Source organism: Cucurbita pepo, chromosome LG03, assembly GCF_002806865.2.
Source record: "Cucurbita pepo subsp. pepo cultivar mu-cu-16 chromosome LG03, ASM280686v2, whole genome shotgun sequence".
Lineage (NCBI taxonomy): Eukaryota > Viridiplantae > Streptophyta > Magnoliopsida > Cucurbitales > Cucurbitaceae > Cucurbita > Cucurbita pepo.
In genome coordinates this window covers 10,304,301-10,321,459 of record NC_036640.1, presented here as the reverse complement: position 1 = coordinate 10,321,459, position 17,159 = coordinate 10,304,301, and the positions used below count along the sequence as shown (strand labels likewise).

Here is a 17,159-nt window from a genome sequence, read left to right as displayed (position 1 = left end):
AAAAATAATAAAAATAATAAAAAAAAAAAATTATGCATGTGATATTAAAAAAAGCAGCAAAATGGACAAGGGTATGTAGGATGAAATGTCACATTTTTTTGGCCTGGAATTGTGTGAGGCTTTATGTGGAAAGTACTCTAAAACTGGAAAAAGGAAACAACATTGGACGGCTGATGGCTGAGGATAATGGACGGTCGAGGATGTTCGAATGTTCCAGGAAGCTGTCTGGTTTCGTTGTTTTATTTCCAATTTATTTTATTTTGTTGGATAAAAAGATCATCTTTTTGCCTTTTTTGGATACACACACACACGCACACTCACTCCAATCTCAAACCGTGTTGGCTTTCAAACCCTAATCCAAAACCCTAATCCCACATGTCACTCCGTTAATATTTCCACTCGATCTCTTTTTTTTTTTGGTACGAGTGATGGAAGAATTCTTGTTTAAACCGAGAGTTAATGAGGAGGTGGTGATAAAGCTAAATAGATTTCTCGTTGTTGGCCTCGTGAATTTTAAAAAATTTCATCAGCACTTCTGTTGTTGAACATAAAAAAAAACCATTTTTAGTCGCCCCCATGAACTGTACATGGTGAAGAGTAAGAATTCTAACGGTTCAAGCTCACTGCTAGTAGATATTGTCTGTTTTGGTTTGTTACGTATTGCCATCAGTCTCACAGTTTTAAAATGCGTCTACTAGGGTAATGTTTCCATACTCTTATAAGGAATGTTTCGTTCTCCTCTCAAATCAATGTGAGATCTCACAATTCTTATCATTGGGAACCCAACGTCTAGCTCATGTCCAGAATTTGAAATTTAGATTTAACACCTAATGACTGCAACATTCCTATATGACATGGTCACGTTACTTACTTTTTACTTTTAAGATTGAAGACTATCTTTACAAACTAACACGGAGCCTTCTAGCATGATTTGTCTTCACTCATATGCATTCTGGGAAAATTCCCGGAACCCAACATAGAATTGCTCAAAACAAAGCACACTTAGCTATGAAGTTTCTTAGTTATTCTATACTCGAGATCCCTCTCATTCAAATGTGGTCTCGGTTCATTCATATACACCTCTTTTACTCAGATATCACATTTACAAATCCACCGAACATAAAATTGAAAGTTCAGAGTGTAATAATCTCATAAACATCAATTTTATAATTTAACTTTTTATTTAATTATTTCGAAAATGTATGGCTATGGTTGTTTTAATTTTCTTTGGTCTTTTGAGAGAATTTGACAACAGATTAAATGTGTCGTGAACAACTATTTTTAAAAGTCAAACTTTTAAAAAAAGTCAACTAAAAGATTTAATTTTTAAAAAATCTTGTCTCTTTAATTCCTTAATTTTTCTAAGGATTAATATTTCACAACTTAATAAACATTACCATAGGTGTTAAAAAAAATTCAACCATAATCATCGTTTTTACACCATAGCAGACATCTTATTTACTAGACGATTTTTTTAGTTCGATCTTTGAGATAATAATTTTAATATTTTATCCACCGAACTGTATTTAAATTATAACAGCTTAAGCCTACCGTCAGTAGATATTGTTCGTTTTAGCTCGTTATGTATCGCTGTCAACCTCACAATTTTGAACTAAAATAGACAATAACTGCTAAAAACAGCTAACGATTATTGTTCGAGGACGCAAGAAATTTACTAGATTTTGTTGTTCCAAATGACATTCTTTCATTGTACCAACTTCTCATTAAAAGATGTGAAACACGACATTTAAATATTGAATTCAAATTCGAAGAATTGAAATTGATTGTTTTGTGTTATTTTCTTTTAGCTTGCATTAAATTCAACTTTTAAAATTTGTGTGAAGTTTGACTAGTCAAAGACATTACCAATTTATCTATTATATATTATACACACAAATAATTTTCCACGTTTAATTAATATCGCAATTAAGCTAAATTAAAAAAAATATCCTTAATTAAAAAAAAAAAAAACATTTCAAAATGACCCTTTTAAGTAAACGTTTAAAATTTGAGATAAGATTGGAGAACAGTGTGATAATGACCAAGAACGGATGATGATCTAAATTTCAGGTTTAAATCACCACCACACTGATCTAATCTCAATTTCTATTCAAAATATTAAAGGGTTTCTTGTGCAATAATAGTTTTGATCTATACAAGAAGTTGATAGACGTTGCATCTCTCGAGACCACCGAAATCCTCACAAATATATATGATATGCTCGTTGAAGATCATTAAAGTTAGACTCGAGATAAAGACGTCATCTTAAGCATTCAAAAACATATAATTATTTGAAATTATCATCACTTATGACTATAAGAAGAAGAAGAAGAACCTAACAATAGAAGGGCTGCCTTGGTTCTTAACCTAACTTTGGCACTAAGAACACTAAAAAGCACACGAAAACAAAGAGAACCCTCTTCAAAGTTGAGGTAATAAGGCTATTTAAACAATTGACAAGTTGAAAGGCTAAGTTATTGGGGTTTAGGGAATATAAAATATAAGAGGCAAAGACTTGGAGGGGTCTAGGTTCAATGAAAAAGTAGACCAAAATGAGTTCAATTAAGGTGCCAAAGGGTTCAAAAATGGAGACTTTTGGTTATATTATGTGAACAAAACTACAGCATCAAATTCTAAGCCAATAATCTTTCTTCAATTTGACCTAAAAGTTTGCCTTTTTTTGTTCTTGCTCTCACTTTGATTCTCTACTTTTCCTCTCGTTCTCGATCTGTCTCTCTTGTCTGTCTTTGTAGTCGCCCATCAAACCCTAACTCGAAGAGATTAGTAAGGTGCTGAATGGAACCGTTATTAGAAAATCGATATAAGAACTGATGAGTTTAAAGTAGATTTTAAAAAACGAAGGATAAAAGAAACGGTTTAGGTATCCATCAAGGAGGAGTTTAGTTGGATGAGAATAAACATAACTCGGGAGCTTATTCTTAGATATTTTAAATAAAATTTCCGACCTTGAAGTTAGCTCGGGAGCTTGAAAGAATAATTTTTTAAAATTTCAAATTGTTGGCACACATAAAAAAAAAAAAACCCACATTGGTTTTAAATTACAAATTTCTTTTTTCTTTTAGAAAAGTTCAAACTTTTGAATTATGATAAGCAAATGTTCATCTCTCACCTAATCAAAATGGTCAAATGAACACACAACCAAAATGGAGGGTTGTTTGCAATGTTCCCAACAAAATCCTTAGTTTTTCCAAAGTTGTAAGTTGGTCATGTTGGAGGAAAATGTCAAGGTTGTGAGATCTCACATTGGTTGGAGACAAGAACGAAACATTCTTTATAAGAGTGTAGAAATCTTTCTCGAGCAGATGCGTTTTAAAACTGTGAGGTTGACCAAAATATATAACGGGACAAAGTAAACAATATCTACTAACGGTGAGCTTGAACTATTATAAGGGTCATCACGTATCAACATCTGATAGGCCCGACATTCACATACGACATGGACAAGTCACGAGAAGTCAGATATAAAATTATCCGTTAAATAAGAAAATAAAATATGAAAGTTTGTGTGTGTATTTGATGGTGGGTACGAAAAGCAAATGAATGAAGGTCAAAGAACAGCAACCAAGAGGAATTAAATGGGTGAGATTGTGTGTGAAAATGATTAGTGTAAATTGTTCTAAAAGATGGAGATGACCCACATGCATCATCATATTAGGTAATAAACTCTTATAATAATAATGCCAAAAGGCTTCATCCATAAACCCTTTTTCTCTATGTAAAAGCAAAACTTTGCCATATATTCACACAAGACTTCGGATTGATGGAGGAACGTACCGTCCACGAAAGAGCGTATGAACTCACTTCGCGGGTTTGTATACGTATTTTTTAGGTCTGATTATGGATAACATAGGCTCGTGCTGTTGAAAACCAACGAAAAAGAAAAGAGTGTGTATAATATCGTGGTGGACGTGTCTATGGTAACAAATTAGAGTGTGTATAATATCGTGGAATGCTCAGAGGTTGCAACAACTCCCTCGTCCTTTGTCTCGGTTCCTTAACCTATCGACAAACCGAACATTTACTCATGAACTTTGCTATATCTTTCTTCATGGTGCATTATGAGCTTCTATTAGTATTTCATACCTCGACTCATTAACTACTAATAAACATCAACGTGCTTAACAAAGAAGTTCGTTGTCTTTGAATCGATATAATTTATCAAGAATTTGTCACATGACTTTCCCTATTTAACCCATAAGTTATTTACTAATACTGCCTTCTAAATAACAAGTCACCTCTCATCGTCCATTGGGGAAGTGTTTTGGGTGGCTAGTGTCCCAGTCATGCTTGTCCAGGGTGTGTCGTCCGTGGCTGCATGCCCATACCACGCCAAACCCTTTATTTGATTTGTATTTGTCTTATTATTGTATTTTCTGTTGGTATAACTATTCAACGAAATCATGTCTAGGTCTGCCAAACCTAAATCGCCCCAAAATATATTATAATGGGATGCGACCAACGTCAACTCCTCTCACCTAGATTTTGTATGACCATTGAACGAAATCATGTCTATGTATCAAACCCGAATCGCCCTAAAATGTACGGTACGGAGATGTGACTAGTTGTCAATTTTTCCTACCCGAGTTATATAATATTTAAGCTATGATGTTTCTTTCTTTGCTTATAGTCATACAACGACTTTGTTTCTTTCAAACTCTTTTAAAAAATCTCTCTACCCCATTTTCTAAAACCTTCTTAAACCGGGGTCAGAGGCTTGAGCATAAATTGCTTAGCCATAGACGACGCGAAATCAAATTGGCTTGACTCACTCGATGTTGGGAGTGAGTGTCGCCAGTACACTTCATTCGAATCATTTTTACTTTGTTCGATAAAAAACCTCATCTCACTTTATCCACATCCCAAACGACCCTACATATTTAGAAGACAACATAGTACTATGACAGACCATTCCCCACCTTTACAAGTCAGCTGCCAGCACTGTTTAGCTAGCATACTATGGCAAACCTCCAAATCTTTGAAGCCAAGCTCCCATCTCCTTAGCCGTTCTACGTTCTTACTCGTTAACTCGTTTCTCTCTTTCGTATTTTATTTCAATATTCAATTTATTTTTTACCTAACATAGTGGTCGTCTTCTAAAAGTAGAGGCCTCGGTCAAATATGAGAGATATTCAATTCATTGTATTCTTCTTTTAAGCGGATCTGTCAACTTATACTAAAGACTAGAAATTTAAACACATTGATTACACTCGTTTTCATCCTTCGCTTCATGGGGCCTGTCCCTCAATGTGGTCAGTATTTCATAATGTTTGCATTTTCGACACTTTTGATTTGATCACGGGAGGAATCCGTTTAAAGTTTGTACTAAAAGTGCAAAATTTATGATTATAAATAAGAAAAGCACTTTTAAAGCACAATCTTAGTGTTAAAAAATAACATAAAATAAAAGGGAAAGAAAGAATGGGAGGGATATGGATACATCGAAGTTGTGAAATTTGACTAAAAAGAAAGAAACTTTAGAAGATATCACTAAATCTCAAGCTCCACCGCGTTTGGCAAATGCTACTCACTCATCAAGTGAATTACATGTGAAAATTAAGGAATCCATTTAAACTTTTATTTATTAGCACATTTTTAAAAATTATGAGATTAATTAAACGTTAAAGGTTTTTTCGATTTCTGAAAACTGGGTCGGTTTCATCTTGTGAGATCCCACATCAGTTGGAGAAGAGAACGAAACGTTCTTTGTAAAAGTGTGGTAACCTCTCCTTAGTAAACACGTTTTTAAATCATGAGGCTGATAGCGTTACGTAATAAGCTAAAACGGATTATTTATTAGTGGTGGGTTTGGACTTTGGGTTTCATTTCTTTATTATGGTTTTTTTTTTTTTAAAAAAATTTGTTTATTATAGTTTTCACTTTCTTTGAACCAAATCCCAAAAACAAAAACAAGTTTCCTTAAAGTAAACAATATCTTTAATGGTTGATTCAAGACAAGAACTCGAAAGCTGATGGCTCAACCATATCGTTGCGTATTACACCTTACCACAATATGTCATACACAACATCTCGAGTGTCTTATTTATTGAGAGGCAAAAGAGAAGACTTTGGAGTTAACTATGAGCGGTGGAGGAAAAAAAAAACATGTTTTTCATTGATTTCTAACTCTAGTTCTGAAGTTCATTGAGATTCACTACAAGTCACTATGCGTATCAGTGCCTTCCTGTATTATATTGCTTCGATCAGTTTCTACCCTCATCGACTCCTACGTTGTACACACCCACGAGCTCGCACTTAATTTACCAAAAGACCCAGTACCAAAATTCTATATTTGAGCAAACAGTGAATGACCCGAATATTTCTGTAGCTCAATCATGATCTACGAACTCTCAGTCCTACCATATCAATATGTTTTGACCCACGTAATCTTTTTTCGAGTGAAAAGAAAGAAAAGCACACATTAAACCCGATCCAAATAGGGTTGACTTTGAAGCTAAAAGTAAAAGATGTTATTGTTGATGGGTTATAAAAATAAGAAAGAAAATGAAATGAAAATAATAGAAGAAGAACCGTCCAAAATAAGAATGAATTAAAGTTGTTATGAGCAGTCTTAGTATTATTAATAAAATGGACTGTGAAAATGGAAACCACGAAGCCGCGTTGAAAAGTCACGTGCTCCGCGGCGAGTTGGATTTTAAACAATTTCAATTCCTCGCCTCTCTTTAACTCACACCCTACCACTCACTACACCCACCCCCCACATTTTATTTCTCTTCGCACCCACACCCACGCGCTCTCTTTTACCCTATATCTCCACGTGCCCTTTTTATTTTTATTTTTATTTTTGTTTTTCTCTTTACCAATAAATTCAATTTTTATTAAAATCCACTCATCATTTTCTCCCCCCACCAATCATATCACTCTCCCTTTCTATACTTTTATTAAATAAATAAAATTTAATAATTATAACCCGAGCTGAAATCAGTCTCGTGTTAGTTTAGAATGTTCGTGTGGTAAAATTACGAAACTACCCCTTTAACATATACTTTGAATTAAATTAAAAATATTTGTTTTGATAGAATTAAAGAAATTATTATGTTAATTATTTTGAGTCAACCATAATGGACCAAGCCTAATTAAATATTTGTTTTTTTTTTTTAAATAATAAAATGTTTATTCATTTTGGGTCAGTTCTTTAGCCGCAACAGAGATCCCAAACCTCATGGTTTTGTAAGGAACCGACCAAATAAAATATTATTAATTTCTCAGAAAAATAAATAAATATTTTTTATTTTTTATTTTCTAATTTCTAATTTCTTAGTCAAAACGCTTGCCAAACATATGCCTTTTCACTTTTCTTTTCAATTTTATTTTTTTTCTATAAATATCTCTCTCTCCCTTTTGGAGTCTCCTTCTTCCTTTGAGAAACTCATATCCTTCTCTCTCCTCCTCTTCTTCTTCTCTCTCTAATGGCTACAACAACTTTGAAGCTCAATCTTAATATCAACCATGTCACATTTTCCGACACGACTCGACCCGTGTCTCATTCTTTTGGACAAGTTTCGCTTCCTAGAAAATCCGATCATGTTTCGTCCACGTCTCGACGTTCGGTTTCTTCTTCTTCTTCCTCTTCGGTTTTAGTACCGTTGATTGATATGTTTTCTTCTTCTTCTTCTTCTTCTTCTACCTCGGCCGCTGTTGCCATGGTTCATAAGGTGGCTGGTTTGGCGCGCTTGTGGCGACAAATTCATGGCTGCAATGATTGGGAACATCTCGTCGAACCGACACTTCATCCGCTTCTTCGACGTGAAGTTATTCGGTATGGTGAGTTTGTGACGGCTTGTTATAAAGCTTTTGATCTTGATCCCAACTCCAAACGGTACTTGACTTGCAAATTTGGGAAGAAGAGTTTGTTGAAGGAAGTGGGGTTGGAGAGTTCAGGGTATGAGGTGACTAAATATATATATGCTACCCCACCGGATATCAACATTCCTCCTATTCAAAACTCGCCTCCGTCTTGTGGCCGGTGGATCGGGTATGTCGCTGTCTCCTCCGATGAAACTAGCAAGAGACTAGGGCGACGAGATGTCGTCATCACTTTTCGTGGTACCGTCACGAATTCTGAGTGGATTGCTAATCTCATGAGCTCGCTTACGCCTGCCCGCCTTGATCCCCATAATCATCGGCCTGATGTCAAGGTTTGTTAATCTAATCATTCCATCCAAAAGTTCTATTTCTTATTGTGAGATTTCATATCAGTTGGAGAGGGGAATAAAACATTTCTTATAAGGGTGTGGAAACTTCTCTCTAGCAAACGCATTTTAAAAACTTTGAAGGGAAACCCACAAGGAAAAACCTAAAAAGAACAATATCTGCTGGCGGTGGGTTTGGGCGGTTACAAATGATATCAGAGCCAATCACCGGGCAATGTGCCAACGAAGACTCTGGGCCCACGAGAGGGAAACGAAGCATTCCTTATAAGGGTGTGAAAATTTCTCCCTACCAAACACGTTTTTAAAACTTTGAGGGAAAACCCAAAAAGGACAATATCTGTTAATTGTGGGTTTGAACGGTTACACGTACCCTCTTTTACCACAATTTAAAGATCAACCCAAGACCCAAAAACAAAAAATTTGCTCTTAACATGAAACGAAAAGTTCATAATCAACCGCTCAAAACCTAATATCTTACGATAAATTCTTACCTTTTTTCAGGTCGAATCAGGGTTCTTAACACTCTACACATGCGAGGAAACGAGCACGAAGTTCGGCCTAGAGAGCTGTCGAGAGCAGCTCCTCTCGGAGATCTCGAGGCTACTAAACAAGTACAAAAGTGAAGAAGTAAGCATAACCATGGCAGGGCATAGCATGGGGAGTGCATTAGCTCTTCTCTTAGCATATGACATAGCCGAGCTAGGGTTAAACAAAAGAACAAACAAGGAAGTGGTACCCGTTTCAGTGTTCTCCTTTGGAGGTCCAAGAGTTGGTAACTCAAGATTCAAACAAAGATGTGAAGAATTAGGAGTCAAAGTATTGAGAGTTGTGAATGTGAACGATCCCATCACAAAAATGCCAGGCGTTTTTGGAGGCTATGAACATGTTGGTGTTGAATTGGCTCTTGATTTCTTCAACATGCAAAACCCTTCATGTGTTCATGATTTGGAGACTTACATAAGCTTGCTAAGATACCCAAAAGAAGAACATCAAGAACATGATGATGATGATGATCATCATCATCATAATGGAAGAAGAAAAGCTATTAATGGTGGTGATTTCATCAACAAAGCTATGGAGTTTTTGAGCTTCAACATGTTTCCATGGCGGAATCCAATGAATTATTTGAGTCAATCACAAAATTAGGGTTTAAGAAAGTCAACCCAACAAAAACATGATGAACTCCTCAGCCTTTGACTATTTTTTCCCTCTTAGGTAGAGGTGAGATTCATAGATATATCATAACCAAAACTTGTACATTTTTTTTGGATCATTTGTTTCATATGATGTATAGCAAAAACAATACAAAACAAAGGAAACAAATGAGTATCTACACTATTTACTGTTCTAATTCATACGTAATCTACACGTTGACTATAGAAAAACGATATCTTTTTTATTAAATTGATTCAGATCTCACGTATTTTTGTTGTAGGTCGTCGATCTTGTATCTATATGTACGACTCACCCCGTTAAAAGGGGTTACTACTCAACATTTTTCAAAACAAGACGAGTGGTGGTAGTTGTTGTTGAACGTGGTATGAAGTGAAAGTCAACATAACTTCCACGTTCATGTTATTGTCGTGAATTTACTTTAACAACTTGTCATGTATAAATTGATGTTATCCATTTAACCCGTTTATGTTATAAGAACAAAAAAAAAGTTATTATAATAAATAAGGTATGAAAATTTGAACGTCTAACCTCAGAAATGAGTACACGTCAATTACCACTTAGTCTTATTTATTGACGGTAAAGGAGGGATTTGATTAGCCAACACAAAGACTTAGCCAAAGTGTTTATTAGGTGACATGCATGTATATGAGTAAATGGGGCAATGTGAAGGTTTTAATCATGACAATCTTTTGATATGGTCATAATTAGTTCAAGAACCATTTAGGGTTTGGACGTGCCATTGAAGTCGCAGCCTTGAGCTTTATTACTTCATTTTCAAGATGAAAAAACAAAGTTCGGGTCGTTCTTCGGGTTCGTTTCGTTTCGATCTTTATACATATGATTTGTTGTTCGGTGAGCTAACTATCTCAAATTGCTTGAATTAGGGTTTGTTTTTAAAACGTTTAGAAAATCAACCCAAACAAACCTTTAGCCAATTATGATACCGAATCGTATCTCTTGGAGAGAGTTGCAAAATCTCTCTCTTTGACTCGGGACGTTCCACCACTCTAACTAATTTGGATGTAGCTCAAACAGTAAAGAGACATGACCTCTTATGTTGGAAAAGAAAGCCAAGTGCTAACGCCCAGCTCCCATTCCTCATCCAAACATTTTGGAATCATTCAAATTAAGTAGAGAATTCTCTGGTTTGGTTTTTTTTCAAGGGTTATGAAGATTTTTCGATCGTTTTTTTTTTTAATTTCTTTCGCGGCAAGTAACATAATTTTATTTATTTATTATATATATATATATATATATATATGTATGTATGTATAAATATCAAAATGTCAAACCAAAAATTAATAATAATTTTAAATTTATTTTATGGAAATAAAAATTTGAGAAAGCTACATTCTTTTTTTTTAATTAATTTTGACTAGACTTTTAAGAACATCTTTACATGTACATCACAAAGTAGGAAGAATAAAGTGGTCGGAAACAAGTCAATTTTTTAAAATAAAATAAAATAAACTTTTTTTTTTTTTTAATCATGTAATGTCTCACGTCCCGGATTCGAAATCTGGGTTAAGCACTTGATGGCTCCGACATCCCTTACATCTCCTGTAACATAGTCACGTTATAAATGGTATTAGAGTGAAACCTCTCCCAGTAAGATGTGGTTCGGGGACATGTGACACCCGAGTAAAGATGGGTATATGAATGAATCGAGACCACATCCGAATAAGAGTAATGTTGAGAATAGGATGACCAAGAAAGGGTTAAAGAAAATGAAAGTTACTACCTATAAACTTCATAGTCAAGCGTGTTTTACTTACAACAAGTTTATGTTGGGTGGTTTCTTATGAATTTTCCTACGATGCGTGTGAGTGACGACAAAACATACTGAAAGGATTAGCGTTGATCTGTGGGGATAGTAGGTAACATGATGATGTCGTAAAGGCCATAAGGTGTCGATCCCGACATAATTACGTTTTTAATAATAATAAAAAAACATGATTAACATTAAATTTGTGGAGAGACATGAGGACCGTAATGTGGATGATTTTTGGAACATTATTGTAAGAAAATCATGGACTCGTAATTCACATGTTGTTGCTTAATTCATTAAATTATTTAATTAATAATTTATTCCTTAAATTCCAAACAACATTAAAATAAAAACAAAAAACAAAATATTCCCAATCTGAAGGTGTGTGTTTTGGTCTTGTGGGTACGCTGTTGTTTGAATATTCTCAGATGTGAAGCCAAGAAAATTCCAAGAACTCCTTTTCTTCTCTCTTCTTACCTAAGCAATTACGTCTCTACTTTGCTTTCTACGTACCCCTTTCATCAAATCTTTCCAAATGTCAAACCTTTTTTTAAGCATATATGACCTAATAACAACCCCTCTATGCTCGGTTTAATAACGTCTCATCCATGTGCTTTTCTTTTAGTATTGTCGTATGTGGGTCTGCATGTGACCGTGGAGATTCAATTTGATGACATGTGTACTTAGATTTACGTGAATATGATTATGAATAACTGTTCTATGATATGGGTATTGAGTTGTAATATTGCATGTTATTTATGACGAGATATATTGATTGTCGAGCACATTTAGGGTTATGGCTAATCCGATTTTATAGTGTTATTAATGGTGACCATAGATAGCAACTGTGAGATCCCACATCGATTAGAGAGGAGAACGAGTACCAACGAGGACGTTGGGCCGAGAAGAGGGATGAATTGTGAAATCCCACATCGGTTGGAGATGGGTACGAAGCATTTTTTTTATAAGGGTGTGAAAATCTCTCCTTAATAGACACGTTTTAAAAACCTTAAGGGAAAACCCAAAGAGGATAATATATGCTAGCGGTGAGTTTGAGTTGTTACATGAACACTATACGAGACAAAATCGAACTTCTAAAAACATAAATGTAAGAAGGCCAGATCGTTACAAGTACAGTCATGTTCATCCTATCTTTTACACAGACAAGTAAATTTGTTTTCGTTTCGAGTTTAACACGAAAGCTCTTGTGATCGTGAAAGTCAAAGGATCCCATTGTCAAAAGGCACATACAAAAGATAGTTTGAATAAGCATCGTTCAATCCTTTTCCCAACTTACAACGGCAAGAAAACAAGAAGAAAAAAAAAAGGTGGGTATGATTCATAGTGTGATGTCGTGTGGGCATGTTTCTTGCCCCCACAAACATGCCATTTTCCATTGCGATAAACGAGGACATGCTCTATTTTGACACCCATTTTTGTGTCTAATTTAGACATTCTTTTGACTTCAAAACTTGAACAAAAAAAACCAAACCATACAGATAATAGATATTCCAAAACGTGTGGGAGTTGTTTCTCCAAATGTTTGGTGGATTTTTGTTTATGTTCTTTTAACTCTTCTTGTTTTAATAATAATACTTTGTTCCCTTTTCATCTTATCATTACTCTTCCAAGGTTTTGATTTTGTCTTTTGATGTTTAACTACTAACATATGGGTTGTTTTAAAGCCGACGGCGATACGTAACAGGTTAATGGCGGTGGGCTTGAGCTGTTACAAATAGTATTAGAGCCAGACACTAGATGGTGTGCTGGTAAAGATGCTGGCTCCTAAGGGGGTAGATTGTGAGATCTCACATTGATCAGAGAGGGAACGAAGTATTCCTTATAACAGTGTAAAAACTTCTCCCTAGAAGATGTATTTGAAAACTGTGAGACTAACGGAAATTCTTTGATCTCAGTGGAATTAGGCTGTTACACGTTTTAAAATTGTGAGGCTCAGGATGATATGTAACGAGTCAAAACGGAAATTGTTTGTTAACGATAGGGTTGGGCTGTTTCATACTGTAATGTATTTCTACTCTAACAATAGTTTTGAAACGTTTAGTAAACGATAAGAGTAATATTGCAACTTTTGAAGTATTTTTAAAATCAAACCCGTTAACTTTAAGGGTATTTTTGTAATTTAACATAAACGAAAAAAAAAAACATTAAAAGAAAAGAAAAGAAAAATGGATTTTATGAAATTGGAACGTTGAAAAGGTTTGAAGAACACAAAAGCATTTGCTCTTTTGTGGCTATGCAAAATAGCGACAAGTGTGTGGCCATAGTGAATTCATTTTTCAAAATTTTTTTTTTAATTTTTAAATTTCATCACTTCCATAAAAGAAATTTAAAATAATATTAATGATATTTAATTTTTATTTTCCATTTATACGGTTTTAAAACGTACTAAAGAGGTTTCCACCTCTTATAAGACGTATTTCGTTCCCCTCTCTGATCGATATAAAATCTCACAGAAATAATAAAAACTGATAAAAAAATTTAACCGACCGACCATGAAAATGGTGTATCAGTGTAGTCTCCTATGGTTAATAAATTCAAAATTTTTAATAGCTATAAATATTTACCTATGCAACACATTTATGAATATGACCATAAATTTTGCCACAATTATCCTATCTGTAAAAAAAATTCATATAATGCAATATTAATTACGCTAAGGACCGACCGACCGTCCATAATAAATGTTAATTCTAGAATATTCCATGAGTCACGCTTTATATAACTTTACATCATAAATAAAACGTCAAAGTATTATTTTAAAGCCAAATCGAAGCCAATAATTGGCGCCTGACCGAAACAAACATATCGTTGTCGTTTTTATTATGATCAGATCATATATAGTGACAGTTATAAGAGGGGGCAACGACAAAGAAGTTTGATCGAAACGGGTAAGAGGGGGGGCAACTACAACTTGAACGACAAAGAAGTTTGATCGAAACGGGTGATTGAGATGTAATGAGATCGAGGACAGTAATAATTTTGTAAATACAAATCGAAATTAATAACGAAAAGATGTGATATAATTTGGAACATTTTGAACATGCCAAAACCGACCATACATAATGAAAGAAACATGTTGTAATGGTTTGGTTTGGTTTGGTTTGGTTTGGTCTATGTTCTTGCGGCGGAGCAGTAGCAAGTTATGTCTGACTAGATTTTGTGAAGTCATATAATTTAATGAAACACTTGAATAATTGCATGCCTTTGCTTCTCTCTCTCTCTCTCTATATATATATATGTATATATATATATATCATCCAAAGGGCCCACAAAATGAAGAATCAATATTGATAATAATTACTTCACCTTTTTACTTGATTGACATTTTCATTATATTTTAAATGAGATGTGTACGTATGGAGCACGATAGAGTCGGTATAGAGATGTCGTCTTTGTCTCCTATCTTGTTTTCTATTCTCCCAAAATTCGTTATTTCGTTCTCTACATCTTTCACGGTTTCAGAAAACAATTGTGTATAGGTGTTGAGAGCGTCTGTTGTCTTTGTAGAATAAGAGTAGGATCTTGGACGGGCTTCCTTCGAGTGATCTAGAAATAAAAATCGGTTTGTGCTACTATAAGATATCTAAATTACTTCCTCAAGACGGGGTTTGAGAATTACTAAGAGAGGAAAAGGGTCGAGTCCTGGGGACTTATTCGGACTGAAACTCTTGCTTATTAGTTGAGCTGCTTCTTTGTGAAAGAATTCGAAAAGAGAAAAAGTCACTTTTGACCTCTCGGCCACTCTCCCCTTCCCATGTATAAACATTACATATACCCAGCAAGTAACTTAGGAGTGATTTTAAACCACTTTTTGGCAATAAATTTTATCCAGTGATTAACAGTAACAGCCTAAATCCACCACAAGCAAATATTGTTTGTTTTGACTCGTTATACATTGCCATCAGTTTCAAGGTTTTAAAACACGTCTATTAGGGAGAGGCTTCCACACACTTACAAAGAATGTTTCGTTCCTCCCTCCAATCGATGTGAAAACTCATATTAACAGTGCTATAACGACAATTGAAAGATCTTCCAGCTAACCAGTACCTAATAAGAACAAACACCCTCAAAATGGCCTTCTTCTATTGTCTATGTCTCCACCATTGTTCGAATCAACATATCAATCGATTCAACCCCATTTTAATATCGGTAAGCCCCACATTTGCAGAACCCTTGAAGGATCTGAATTTACTAGATGCATGATGGTTGTTATATCTAAGACCCCTTTAAAAACGAGAAGACAAGAGTCAGCTCTAAAGTGCAAGTATATACTACCGACAATTGACGTTTAAAACATGTCTAAACACACACGGACATATCAAAGTGGAACAAGTGTAACCCTAGGAACAATAATTTAAGGATAATTTCCACTAATGTTTGAAAAATTCAAAGTACATATTCTACTTATTACTATCACTAAATTTTGGGCCAAAAACATAAAATAATTTAAAAGAAGCACCTTAACAGCAAAGTGCTGTTAAACTACAAAACAATCATACATAATAATCATGTAAGTGAAAATAATGAGTAAATGTTTTTTTTTATTTATTTTATTTATTTTATTTATTATTATTATTTTCATTAATTATTTTAAATACTTTTCTAGTGGATTAATTAATAAATTAATAAACATGGTTGACTCATCATTAGTTTGCTAAAGGAGATATTAATTAGGACATAAGCCTAACTAATATAAATATTTTAAATTAAATATCAATTTTTTTAATTATTATTATATTATTTTAAAGAAAACAAATTAGGTGTTACTCTTTTAGCTTATCGTTATTCAATTTTGCTCTCGAGAATTTCAAATGTTTTTGTTTGAACGGAAGAATTTTACCGAAAAACGATTCGTTTATTGAGCTAAATGTCAAATTTGAAATTGACTTTTAATTCTGTTAAAATTAGCGTTTTTATTATTTTAGGCACCAAAATGTAAATTAATAAAAAAAATTAAGCATATTCAAAAGTTTAGAAACGAAAACGAAGGTTAAAGAACCAATACGATGTAATTTAAAATGTGAATCGAACAAAAGTTCTACGACGTGGGTTGTTTCATGTATCGGGTGACTTTGAAAAAATAAAAAAACGCTTTATCTTTTGATCCAACAACCGTACCTTCCACCTTCAATAATGTTTTTTTAAGTGTGACACATTTAAATTATTAACTTTATAGAAAATATTTTACATCACGTTGGGCACACATTAATTTAGTAGTAAGACATAATCATGTTATGAACTCTCTAATCAAGTCTTTAATGACTTGTGTTTGGGTTTAATTTCTATGAATAATGGACTTCGGCTCGTCATTCTAGAAGTTTTTTACGTATGATTTATTGATTTTAATACGGAGAAAGAAGAGATATATGAATGAACCGAAACCAAATGTGAATGAGGTGCATCTTTTTTCTCGATGAATAGGTTATAAAAACTTTAAAGTTAAGCATGTTTTTCTCGAAACATTTTTGTTGTCTGAGTGTGAGATCTCACATCGGTTGGAGAGGGGAACAGACTATTCCTTATAAAGATATGGAAACCTCTCCCTAGTAGACGTGTTTTAAACCGTGAGGCTGATAGCGATACGTAATGGGCTAAAGTGGATAATGTCTGCTAACAGTGAGCTTAGGCTGTTACAAATGGTATTAGAGCCAAACACTGGGAAGTGTGCCAGCGAGGACGTTGGGCTCCCAATGGGGATGAATTGTGAGATCTCACATCGATTGAAGAGCGGGACGAAACATTCCTTATAAGGGTGTGGAAACCTCTCCCTACTAGACACGTTTTAAAACCGTGAGACTGACAGCAATACGTAATGAGCTAAAACGGACAATATTTGCTAGGTTGGCTTGGGTTATTACAAATGGCATCAGAGCCAAACATCGGGCGGTGTGGCAGTGAGGACGTTGGGCTCCCAATGGGGTGAATTGTGAGATCTCACATCGATTGGAGACAGAAACCAAACATTCCTTATAAGGGTGTAGAAGCCTCTTCCTAGTAGACAT

General features: G+C 34.4%; 1 protein-coding gene across 1 annotated transcript; it reads left to right on the top strand.

The window, feature by feature from the left end:
• Positions 1–7,448: 7,448 nt before the first annotated feature.
• On the top strand, positions 7,449–9,197 carry LOC111790280 (galactolipase DONGLE, chloroplastic-like; the record flags this gene model as incomplete). The annotated part of the gene is made up of 2 exons (XM_023671144.1): positions 7,449–8,177; positions 8,694–9,197. Coding segments are annotated over exons 1-2 (1,233 nt in total), but the record flags the coding sequence as incomplete, so codon positions are not given.
• Between the last annotated feature and the right edge of the window lie 7,962 nt (positions 9,198–17,159).